Source organism: Crassostrea angulata, chromosome 4, assembly GCF_025612915.1.
Source record: "Crassostrea angulata isolate pt1a10 chromosome 4, ASM2561291v2, whole genome shotgun sequence".
NCBI classification, from domain to species: domain Eukaryota; kingdom Metazoa; phylum Mollusca; class Bivalvia; order Ostreida; family Ostreidae; genus Magallana; species Magallana angulata.
The window spans coordinates 18,753,766-18,765,988 of record NC_069114.1 but is presented as its reverse complement, the minus strand read 5'-3'; the positions used below and the strand labels follow the sequence as shown (position 1 = coordinate 18,765,988).

Below are 12,223 nucleotides of genomic sequence, written 5' to 3'. Positions count from 1 at the left end.
TCTTACCACACTGAAGAAAATATAAATAGATACATGTAAAAAATATGTTTCAATTGGATCATGTTTACGCGCAATATATCAGAAGTTTTTTCATTTGTAAATAAGGTAATGTATTTAAATTTTGATAGCGTTCCTCTTTTTTCTTAATTTCATTTTAATTTGGAACACTAAATTTCGATCCAAACCTTTTGTACAGTATAAACATGTTGATGTTTCAAATCGCTTTTATCATTTTTTTTTATCATATACAAGTAACATGTCTTTTGTTGTCTATATCTTTATAGGCTCACAACATGTTTCGACGTAATGTCGAACCCACAGCGTCTAACATGGTCGAGTTGGTGAGTACAATTTATGATCCATATTTAAAAATGTTTAGAATGTATTTCTATTCTATAAAGAAGTAAGGAGGTTTTATTCGAGCTATAATTGCGTAGCTACAGTAATCTAATAAAGCATAATATAAAAGTACATTATTGAAATCGGAATATGGTTCTTCCGAGTTCAAGTTTGCAACAGAATTTGATAAATTGTTTAAAGGGACTTTAAAAAGGTCATTTTGTCTAAGAAATGGCAAAATTCTACATAACATTTTTTGTAAACAACTATAAGACTCGAGCTTTGTTTACATAACTATCAATTCTTACCTCTGTATCTCGCTTGTAACTTTACTTTAACATTGAATATTTTGGTCAATCATTTAAAATGCTCCAGTAAACCATTTTATACATAAAAAATAAAAATAAAATTTTTGATCTCAAATCGTGTCCAAGTTCCTTTAAGAGGGATTATGAATTCAGTGATGTATTTTGTGATATATTTTGATACATGTTTATGTAAAAAAAATCTATTAACTAATTATCTGCATATTTATCATGTTTCAGCAATGGAACGATGGGTTAGCGAAGATGGCAGATCGTTGGGCGAGAAGATGTCAATTTGTTCACAACAGTAGGAGAAATAACCAATCAATGTTCAACTTCGTCGGAGAAAACCTCGCATATAGCTCTGGTAAGTACTACACACATGTACAAAGACAGCATCCAAAATAACGGCAGATATATTTAAGCTAAATTTCACATTTTCACCCAAAAAACAAAATTTTAATCTAATATTGTTTTGCTAATTTGATCTCGCACATAATTGAATAATGGTACTTAATGCAGTATATACATGAATTGCAAGTGCATTTCAAGGTCATTTCAATACTTATTGTAATTCTGACATCTTGATAAAAATTAGAAAAAATACCTATATAAGACACTGTATCAAATGTACATATACACTGCAGACGACAGGAAGGCGGACAGCTACGTACAGATGTGGTACGCTGAGGTCAAGGATTATACCTTTGAGACAAACGGCTGTTCCGCCGAATGCTCACACTATACACAGGTAAATGTATAAAAGTATTTCTTACATAGTAAAATACGCATGTGTTATTCTGATTATTAAATACAGATGTAGAATACGTAAAAAACAAAAAACATGGCTATTGGTGCCCCTTGTAACTTTTGCCCTTCTACTTTCAAACAGTTTCACCTTATCTTGAATTTGCCCTGATACAGTGTTGTTTAACGAGAGATAAAGTGAGACATTGAAATTCACCAAGTCTTAAATTTCCCCGTTGGTAAGGGGCGAAAGGGGCGACAATAAAACGAGTATTGCCCTGTATGCAGTATCATGTTTTAAGCTTAAACAAAACAAAATCCATCATCCTGTGTTAGGTTGTGTGGGCCACTACTGAATATATCGGCTGTGGGAAGACGTACTGTGCTAACCTTAATGGGTTCCTAGTCGTCTGCAACTATGCTCCAGCGTAAGTATAAGTTTATCTCTACCATTAATCAAAAAAGTCTTATATTGTACATTGTAGTTCCAAAATGGAGCAATTGTAATTTAAGACTATAATATAAAATCTTCCTCTTACTAGTATTTCAAGGGCAGACTTAATTTTCAGATAAAAACCCCTTTAGAATAAAAAAAAACTTAAAAGAAGCACACGAAACATTAGTTAAAACAATTTTTAATTAAAAAAAATGAAGTTTTTTTTATTTATCTTAAGTTTTGGAGTCATCCTTCTATGATAAGATAACAGTATTGATTTATCTTATTTTTCATATTGAGATCGTAAACATCGATTTATTTTATTTCTTATAATCGAGATTGTTAATTTCTTCAATATCTATGATTAAACCCCATTTTTTCAGTAGACTAATGTACTAAAGAAGTTGAAACCAGAATAAATAAGGATGTTTATGATTTTTTGTAGTGGTAACTATCCTACACAGCCCTACAGGAATTGCCAGCCTTGCAGTAGATGTCCTGAAGGATACAGCTGTTCTGATAGGCTGTGTAGGCCTCCATAAAATTTCTCTTTATACATATAATTACTTCTTTTAATACTGTATACAGGGAAATGTTCGCCCTCGTTATATTTTCGCCTATTTTACCCTAGTTGTTCATAGGCGAATTTTCAAATTAACTTTAAGACTGGGCGAATTCCAATGTATTAAAGACATATATCTTTAAACACAACTTCGTTTTGGCGAGTTCAAGACAGGGCGAAACCGTTTGAGAGAAGGGCGAAAATAACACAGGCGAAAATAACCCTGTATATACAGTAAGTGTACAACTGTGGTGTATTCAGATATTATTTGAATAGTTAAATCCATGCCCCTATCCATTTAACTTAAAATTGCTGGATTTGTTTTTATAAGTGTGAATGAATATTAGGTATCATGCCTTGTTTTTGCAAGTGTGAAGAATGCATAAATGTTGGATCTAGTCAAATTACTAGTAGTTTATTGTTTGGTATCTTCCAGTTTGTGTCCTTATTCAGTACTTGTACATGAGTAACTATACTATTAAAAAAGCTTACTTATACTGCTTTACTTAGTAAGAAAATTTACTTTAAAAAAAAGAAATAAAAGTGTATGCAAAGCTCCAAGTTTTATTTGTTATGCATGGATTTTTATGCTGTATTGTTCTTCAAAGAATCTTTAGTTTTGCATGAAAAAGAAATTAATTACGAGGTAAGGTTTGATTAACGATTTTTCTAAAATGATAACGATACTATCTGAAAAATTACATAATATGAAATTTAAAAAATAAGACTTAATTATTTATTTAAATAAATTTCATATCTTTATTAAAAGTTTAAACAATATTTGAAAGAACATACTACACATGTAGTACATGTAACGCGTATATCACAGAGGTTCAAAAGAATTGATAAGATTATAAAGATAACATTAGATTTACACTACAAAATAGAAAAACAGTGAAACAATGTATCAAAAAGTCAAAAACATGGTCAATCATCATTGAAAGTCTCATCTCTCTCTCTCTCTCTCTCTCTCTCTCTCTCAGAATTCAAATCAATAAAATGGACAAAGATCACAGCAAATATTCCACATAAATTAACCGTATTCAAATACTCATATTGCTATACTAACAAATTATTTGTAAAGTGTCCAATTTGAGGTAATGTTATTGTTAAAACACATCTACTGTAAAAGCTTACAAACAGGCTACTTCATTAACAATACATGTTACAGAACAAATACTATATTAGTTTGCTTACGGTATGTTGAATACAAAAACATATTTGATGATACCATGAGATCTACTGGTCAAATGTATGAAGAATTATACATTTAGATAAAAAATTTACGTACATAATTGCGAATAAAGCACCAATTGTGAGTGTTCACTACAGAATATAATACAAATAAGAGCTTCCTTAAAAACTGGCAACTTTAAAGTTACTTTTGCCCCCATAAACTTGAAAATAACATTACAATAAATTAACTTCTAAAATTCGTACAGAAAAGAAAATGTTTTTTTTTAAATAAATTTCAACATTAATTTTATACAATGTGTACATAAGCATACTGAGGTATAATAATTGTTTAATCCACTAGTTCAATGGCAAAGTTTTGTCGTTCGAATTTGGTTAATGATTCATAAAGTACAGGTGCAGAAAATCATTTTTAAAGCTGATCAGTTTTGCCTATACAGAAACAATAATCCTTCGATAAAACTTAAAAGTAAACATTAAGAGGGCTTAAGGGTCATGGCCAATTTTTGACCATATGTATCTCATTAAACAAAGAGCTCTATATAAAGATATAGAAAAACATTCAAATTCTACAGTTAAAACATATCGATTTTTTCTTTACTTGATAATAGTTTGTAGCTTAAAAAATTACAGTGTTCAACTTTCAAATTTACAGTATAAGGTAGAACTGATGGGTGATTTCTTGAACACCCCGCCTCCTTAACAGAATGATATGTTTTCCAAATAGATTTCCTTACATGACTAGATTCTGATATCTTCCATAATGCTGTGATATCAATGAATGGATGAACATGCATAAACCCTGTTCTAACCAAATATAGAGAGATACATGTATCCTATATTATCAAGATGATGCAGAAATGTCCATAAATGTATTTTTGCTCAAACATCACAATGGATACCTAATAATGCACACAATGACGTCTTTGGTGAGGACAAAGTATTTCTGAGGTTTGTAGGCGTTTTGTTTATAAAGCAATGGTCTGTACACCTTCAATCCAAGCATCCATGAATAAGAGTCTGTATTCATGCAACAGATGACCTTTTTCACCTCCATGTTTTTATCAGTTGTATACTGGGATACAGCAGTAATCCTGAACTATTTCTTTTTCTGGTGAAAAAATAAACAAATCTATCAATATAATTCATATTATGTAATGGCTGCCATATCTCTGCAACTACACAAGTTTTAAAACTCAAAGACATCCCATATGATTGGATTTGATAATTTGTCAAAATTTAAAAAAAATACCTTTTTTTTTATTTTCATTTTTAAAAAATTGTTTGTTCTACTAAAACATACTTAATATAAAGTTCTTTGAACTCAGGAATGCTAATAACAATAATATAATTATTACATGCATATTGCATTCATATAGATATCTTTAATTCTTTATACTCCATTGAAATCTTATTTCATAAATTACTCAGATAACCGTGTACCTTTTTGCCTCCTTTCTTCTTTTTCTTGAGACCAGAGCCAAGTTTTAGGATACCATCAAACGTGTCCTTCTTTATCCGGCTGGTGACTCTCACCTTACAACCTCCCAACTTTTCTGAAAACATAGATCAAGTAACAATTAATACACTTTATCATGACACCTCAATTTTGTGAAGCACAATCATGTACACATACTTTCTTTGGAAATAAACAATGAAATGAACCCCACTTTAAATTTACAATCCAAAAACGGAAACAAATCAATCTTATTTTCCAAATGCAAGACACCAGTGAGTTGTAGTTATTGCATCAGCTATTCATAATGTAGGTTTGATCAAGATAAGCCTATCTTTGTATTTAAATACTGGTAATAAAATTATTTTTGAGTTTTCAATGCTATCGTGAAATAACAAACAATAGTTCATCAAACTGAATGTTACACTTCGGAAACTGTTAAATATGCAGGTGTGGGTAAGATTATTGTCTAATAAAAATGTAATTCTGCAAATGTAATGAAATGCTCACTTACCAGTCTCTTTTCTATGCTCCAATGCATCTAAAACTTCCTTTGCAGCCATGTCGCCAATCAAATTTTTCTCTAAATCCAACTCTTCAAAGCAGTTGGAAAACATTATCAGCCTGAAATAGATGAGAGAGATATATACCTTTGTAACTGTTGTAATCCTCATGCATTTATAGATATATTCCATGACTGAAAAAGCACCATGAAAACAACTTTATATACAGTATGCAGAGTGCATTACATTCACTTTTATGTTCTATAACTGATTTCTATGAGAAAAACTTTGACTTACATATTTGCATATAATCATAATTAAAGGAGTCTGTGTAATTATATATATGTTCATACTAGCAAGAAAACTTTTTTCTTAATAAATGCCAGTTAGGCCATAATTCCCAAGCAATTAACGATTAATTTATTTATATATCAGTCCATAGTTTGTCCAAGTGATTATACATGCATGTACATGTACATACTTTTTAAGAATTCTGATCATTTGCAAGGGAGCTAACTCTTTCTTGAATGCGAGACCATCGATCCCGTTGTCTGCTACATGTAGTTTGTGGATCCAGGGTCCCACAGCGGGCGGGGGTGGTGGCTCCTTCTTCTTCTTTTTCTTGCCTTTTAAAATAAGTGATTGTTTTAGACCCCTATAAATGCTGTTCCAATACTTTACAATCACGGAGAAAATAACCACAGGTGCTCAAGCTTATGTTTCATACATAAAGCATGCTAATATACTACATTGTATATACTTAATAATGATGTTATTATTTTTATTTCATTATTATCATTGTTATCAGATTGTATAGTTTTCTCAAACATATGAACAATTTCAAAAAATGTTTATTATTAGATAATATCATTAATAAAGTACATTTATGCTTCATAAAAGTATTAATCACTAGACTTTATACCAATATGTATCTGTTATTGTTAAGTTTTATCAGACTAGAAGTCAACTCAGCCATAGTCATATAACTAAATACATGTAGAAAATTGATCTATTTAAATGGAATAGCAAACCTTTCTTTTTCTTTTTCTTCTTTCCATCAATACCATCTTCATCCCCAGATAATCCCGAGGATCTGTAACCCTGTTCTCTCTCTGAATAAAAAGAATAACCAACCATTAGACAATCAATGGACTCACATTGAGACTGCATGCAGAAATGGAGACTTGTATTTCAGCTAATTATCAATGAAATCTAACAATCTATTAAAGTTATTAATAATTTTCTTAATTTATAATTATTAAATTTTAGTACAGCTATTTATTTGTAATAAATATATAAAATTCGTCACAATTTAGTTTAAATCAGACGAGTGAAAAGAGATAAATAAATAAACATATTCAACAAGAACAATTAATTTGATTTGAAAAACAAATACGGTAATCGATACTGAAATATTTTGCTACAGATTACAACACAGATTTATTTATTTCACATGCATGTGTGTATATCAAACAAGGAAAGCTTTAATTCCTATTATCTACAGACTTCATACATGCATTGATAGAACAATAAAAGCCATATTTAAACACCACAGCTCTGTGAATAGACTGCCACCAGGAAAACTGATATTCCAAGATGTGCATTACATTTATAGTAACTTTGTACATCAACCGCCATTGCTATATTGAACATTTTCAACCTGTTGATACTTTTTCCATTGCCAGTGAGTAAATCTTGTCACTTAGACAATTGTCTTGTGAACAGGGACGGCAAGGTTCTAGGTTTGTGCATGCATGCTCCTTTTTCCATGTATCAAAAATATGTTGTACCAGTACTTGTACAGGCATTTCAATTTAATTTTTCATGCTTTAATTATGTAAGTGCTTCTTCTAGGCTTTTTTTTCAAGATGCACATGCATGCATGCTTTAGTTGTGATGTCTACCTACTGTTGGTCTAATTATTTCATTATTTTTTAAGAAGAAGAGGAGGGTATTGTGTTGTACTTTCCACCACCTTTGCTTTGGTATAGGTTGGACAACCAAGTCCAGGAATGCAATCAAAGGAACAAGTTTGTTTTCCATCACCTCTGGGGTTTGCAACCATGCAAATCAGAATTGTTAAAAAGAGACTGGTTTTGAGAGCAAAGGGATTAACTGTTATTGAGAGAGAGAGAGAGAGAGAGAGAGAGAGAGAGAGAGAGAGGATAGTCTTACAGAAATACAGAAATAGTCTTACAACTATACTGTATTATTTAATTAAATCATAATGATTAGGTGTACTACATTAATCTCCTTAAGCCTAACAAAAAAAATAGTTTGTTTCCGCTTTCATGCTGAAAAAAAGTCGGGTCGGTCAGACGGAATTTTTTTTTATTTTTTCAAATACCGGTATTTTTTTTTTCCCTTTAATATTGCAGTATCCATACATGCGGGTTAGATACTGACACTGCTGAATGGTATAAAATGAGAAATACTTTTAATATCATTCCTGACTATTAGGTTTTTTTCCAAATCGGATAAAAACGAAAATAAACATTTTTCCATCAAAAATCCTTTAAAAAAGTTTTAAGTCGGGGGTTAAAAGCTAGGGTCGGTCGGGAAAGCGGAAACAAACAATTTTTTTTCTTAGGCCTTAAATGAAATAAATGTATTTTTTCAAAAGACTTAATGAGGAACAAAAAAAGGTCAAAAAGGAATTAGAGAGAGAGAGAGAGAGAGAGAGAGAGAGAGAAAGAGAGAGAGAAAGAAAAGAGTCCTATTCCATGAATAGAAGGCATCATGAGACAGAGTTGTAAGAAATTATGGATATAAAATTGGAGTTCAATACGTACCACGTTTTTGTTGAGGGGTAAGCTTACTCTCTGTTTTTGTCAATTAACAAATGTAAAAAATCTAGTTATCAAGCAATATAATAATTGTAATTTTCAGTAGTATTAATCTATATGTATTTGAAAACATGCCATTGTCAATTAATGTACATCATATCACATCCTCACATCTGTCAAATTATCAACGAAACACACACACAACAGTTAGAGAATTCACATTCAACATTATACACATATTCTAGCATTTTAAAATATAAACTTAATCAATGAGTTTTTTCATCTATGAATAAATTAAAAAAAAAAATTAAGGTATTAGAGAAATAATAATATCAGTAATACAACCAAGATGAAGATTACTGTGTGCTAATAGTTGAATCAAACAAAATGATGTATACTTCTATTACATGTATCACACACTAATTAGTTTCAAACTTTAGAGATTCTATCCAATCACAAACTCTTTTATTTTCATCCAATCACAAACTCTAATACATACCTCGTTCAGCTTTCTCAGCCTCCTCCTGGAGTTTTTTGGCTGCCTCCTCTGCTCTCATTGTTGACTCGTAAAAAGCCTGTTCCGCACACAAGCTGATGAGATTAACTAACCCTTTACATTCTAGATTGTTTCCATCCAAGTACAGCTCCCTACAACAAAATGTAGACACTATTTTTAAAAAGTCTATTTAATATGCTCTCTCTCTCTCTCTCTCTCTCTCTCTCTCTGTTTCCATCATGATGGTTTTCAATCAAATGCATATTGTTTTCAAAAAAAGTAAAATCAAAATTGATGTACAGGAATTAAAATTAAACTGTATAATTCTTCAATGGCATGTCATCTAATTTTAGAGAAAATTTTACAATACATAAAACCAGATTTCTAACCAAGATTTTTGACATGGGAAATGCAAGTAAATGGTGTTACTTATTATATTTTCGTTTAGCTCATTACTATTATGTATATTTGATACATGTACAATTGAATGTTAACATCACAAAACCAGTACCTAACTGCTGTTTTGACCAGCATTTTCCCTAGGATGTCCCCGCTTTCTACCCCCAGATCACAGTAACACATGCTAACAGAGAGTAAGGTGATGTTCCCCTCCATTCCCTTGCAGAAACAGCGAGCCCCTTCATCTCCAAACCTACAAAGATAACTCTGGACAGTTAAGCTCGAACACCATCACAATGATCCTAAAACAGAATGTCAATCAAAATTATTGAAAATTAAAGCAATTCTATATTTTTTAAAAAGAATAATGCACTTGTGATATTGTTCTTTGTTTTTCCATAATGCACATAACTAGGACGTTAAAAAGACGATAGTTTATAACTGATGTGAATGGGTACAGCACAGAATAGGAAGGTTTCTTACTCATTGTAGTCCAGTGTGACAGAGGTCAAGGTGGAGCAGATGTTGAATGACCGGGTCAAACGCTGGAGGGAGTAACCCTCTAGGAGACAGTCCAGGAACTCTAGGTACCGCAGGGGATAACATCCTTTCTCCAACAGCAAGGCCTGTAATGTACATGAAACTATTGACAAGTCTTTTGCCTCAGACAAGGAGGATGCTCTGTTATTGGATAAAATGGATCATGTGAATGTCTATGAGTTTTTGCAGAAAGAAAGCTGTAAAATTTAGACAGAAACATGCGCATTTGAGAGGGTAGCGAACAGCTGATTTCATTCAGATTGGTTGTGATGGTAAAGTCCATAGCCGTCTAACATCTTTATATCGACAGGACAAACTGTTTTTAAAGTTAATAACAAAACTTACAGCTATTAACTTGCCCTAAAATTAGGATTACACGTCAGTAACAACTTTGGAAAAGATTTAAATCTAGTTGCCCATGGATTCATACATATGTTTTGCGTTGTCAAATATTCTAAATCTACATAGAAGACTGGGTGTAAAAATTTACATGCAATTATAATGGTTCAGTAAATTGTCTTTCAATTACAACTCAAAACATAAGGCTTTTTGATTATCATCATATCCTTACCACGGTGGCCATGTTTTCGTACGTCATTGGGTAGTTCCATACATATAGATCCTGTATGTGGATGTATCGCTCCTGTCTGAAGGCAGCAATCAGTGGTTCCAACAGCACCGGCAGGTCTCCCTCCTTCTCCAAAGGCACAGGCTCCAAGATGAACTATAAGCCAAAGGGAGGAAACACATTTACATCCAGTACCAGTATAAATCATTTGTATGAACATTTGTATGAAATATAGATTAACAATGTGTAAGTTCAATTAAATCTTGTTGTCTTGAACTACATGCAAATTTTGGCAAATTAAATGTTCAGTGTTTTAAAATAACATAAAATATCTGAAGAAATTTCGGCATGCTATATTTTTTCTGATTTAGAAAGTGAGTTAGTGTCTGCAAAAATTTAGAAAAATAGATAATCGCAAAATTAGTAAAATATATGATACATGTATAAAAGCCAAGTATACACATACTGTTGACAGAACGGTTTCATTCTCCTTGCAGGCTCTCAGGGCACTTTTGATCCGAGGACTTATCTGGGACTCTGTCAGCCCACAGTTCCTCTCGTAGCTTTTTAGGAGACTGTGAACAATGTCCTCTGCCCCTGCTATGGTCTTCTTAGCCTTCTTCTTTCCTTTTCCCTTACCCTTTTTTCCACTCTTTTTGGGCATCTCTGTAAAAAAATATCTTTTTTCATGAATAAATCAAAGATTAAAAGAACTCCATTAAATGTAAATAACAAGGTAATAAATTTTATTATATTATGTTGCAAACAGTATATTTTTTCATGCTTGTTGCAAAGTAGAATTCCAAATATGTGTGGCCTTCTTAGTCATTTAAGAATGAAATATTACATTGAAAGGTGTGTAGCAATACACAATTCAAAATTGTTAATTTTTTATAACCAATGGTCGCTCTGGAAAAATATTTTTGAACAAAACTAGTTGTGTTATATTTTATCTTTCTATTTTTTTTTAGTATCAAGAGCAGTAATTGATTAAGTTATTCCATTTACCTGTGTAAATTTTAAAGCATATTACTTTACTAATGTGAATGTGTGTGCATGTATGAATGGGTGGTGAAAGGAAAAAAAAATTCATTGTAAAACCTGTATATATCTTAAAAGTGTTTATGAAAATACAATGAATAAATGTTAATTAAAAAAAAAAAAAAAAAAAAAAAGATTAAAAGAACTGTAAAATCAATAAATGAAATTGTAGATATCTTTCTAAAATAGTTTTTCTTATATTATATATTTTTTTCCAAATCAATTTAATTTTCATTCCAAAAGTGTTTATCCAATAGATAGGTTACAAATAAATGGATGTAAACACACAATGCAGTGTTTACCCTTATCTTAAGGGAATGAAATGAAAAAAGATAATTTAAGTTTACTTTGTGTCAGTTGTGTGACTAAAGGGAATCGGAGGAAATTCGGGAATTTCAATAGAAAAAGGAATAGTCTCTTTAGTAGAGTATAATAACGTTTAACGTGACTATAAAAATTGTTGGATATAACAATTATAACTCATAATCATATTTAAACGCTAAACTTAACAAAATTAGAGGCATGTTGCTTATATTTTGCTATTAGAGCTCTGATGTCAGGACTGCGGACATACATTACAGAGACGTTACATTCAACGGGCTGACGCAGCGGTTTGGTCAATTGAGTTTGTTTCGTTTGTACATTGAAAATCAAAGTACGTCCGATTTAAAACAATAAACTTACTTCAAAAAGAATTTTTAAAAAGTCTTCTCAACAACACATTAGACTACGATTTTAGGTCCCGCTAAATCAACCGTTCTCTTTGTTGACTGTTGTTACGGTCTTTTTAAACCGTAAAACCCAGAAGAGCTCCACAAGTAAAGACAACTGTGCTTTAAAAAGTGGTTGGT

The 12,223-nt window shown here is 31.4% G+C and overlaps 2 protein-coding genes across 3 annotated transcripts in view; one reads left to right on the top strand and one right to left on the bottom strand.

Moving 5' to 3' along the window:
• LOC128179829 (uncharacterized) overlaps positions 1-2,786 on the top strand; it is a 41,454-nt gene extending 38,668 nt beyond the window's left edge. The window contains exons 9-13 of the mRNA XM_052847482.1: positions 285-341; positions 885-1,011; positions 1,292-1,395; positions 1,728-1,819; positions 2,273-2,786. Coding sequence (XP_052703442.1) covers positions 285-341; positions 885-1,011; positions 1,292-1,395; positions 1,728-1,819; positions 2,273-2,369 — 477 coding nt within the window. The 3' untranslated portion in view covers positions 2,370-2,786. The remainder of the gene's footprint in view (positions 1-284; positions 342-884; positions 1,012-1,291; positions 1,396-1,727; positions 1,820-2,272) is intronic.
• A 316-nt stretch (positions 2,787-3,102) lies between these two features.
• On the bottom strand, positions 3,103-12,168 carry LOC128179828 (uncharacterized). 2 transcript variants are annotated; one of them, XM_052847480.1, is made up of 12 exons: positions 12,057-12,168; positions 10,798-10,997; positions 10,335-10,487; positions 9,707-9,849; positions 9,336-9,476; positions 8,828-8,976; positions 8,335-8,364; positions 6,574-6,654; positions 6,024-6,168; positions 5,554-5,663; positions 5,027-5,139; positions 3,103-4,694 (listed from the first exon to the last, which is right to left on the bottom strand). In XM_052847480.1, the coding sequence occupies exons 2-12, from the start codon at positions 10,993-10,995 to the stop codon at positions 4,683-4,685; spliced, it is 1,275 nt and encodes a 424-aa protein (XP_052703440.1). In that variant the 5' UTR covers positions 10,996-10,997; positions 12,057-12,168; the 3' UTR covers positions 3,103-4,682. The 2 variants fall into 2 exon arrangements, with proteins under 2 accessions (XP_052703440.1, XP_052703441.1); XM_052847481.1 differs by lacking the exon at positions 8,335-8,364.
• Between the last annotated feature and the right edge of the window lie 55 nt (positions 12,169-12,223).

What these genes read in the sequence shown, in the direction of transcription:
- LOC128179828 (XM_052847480.1), bottom strand. Translation starts at nt 10,995, where the DNA reads ATGCCCAAAAAGAGTGGAAAAAAGGGTAAGGGAAAAGGAAAGAAGAAG. An exon ending in ACGAAAACATGGCCACCGTG is followed by an intron (nt 9,850 to 10,334) that starts GTAAGGATATGA and finishes TGTACATTACAG; the next exon opens with GCCTTGCTGTTGGAGAAAGG. An exon ending in GAAGAAAAAGAAAAAGAAAG is followed by an intron (nt 6,169 to 6,573) that starts GTTTGCTATTCC and finishes TTATTTTAAAAG; the next exon opens with GCAAGAAAAAGAAGAAGAAG.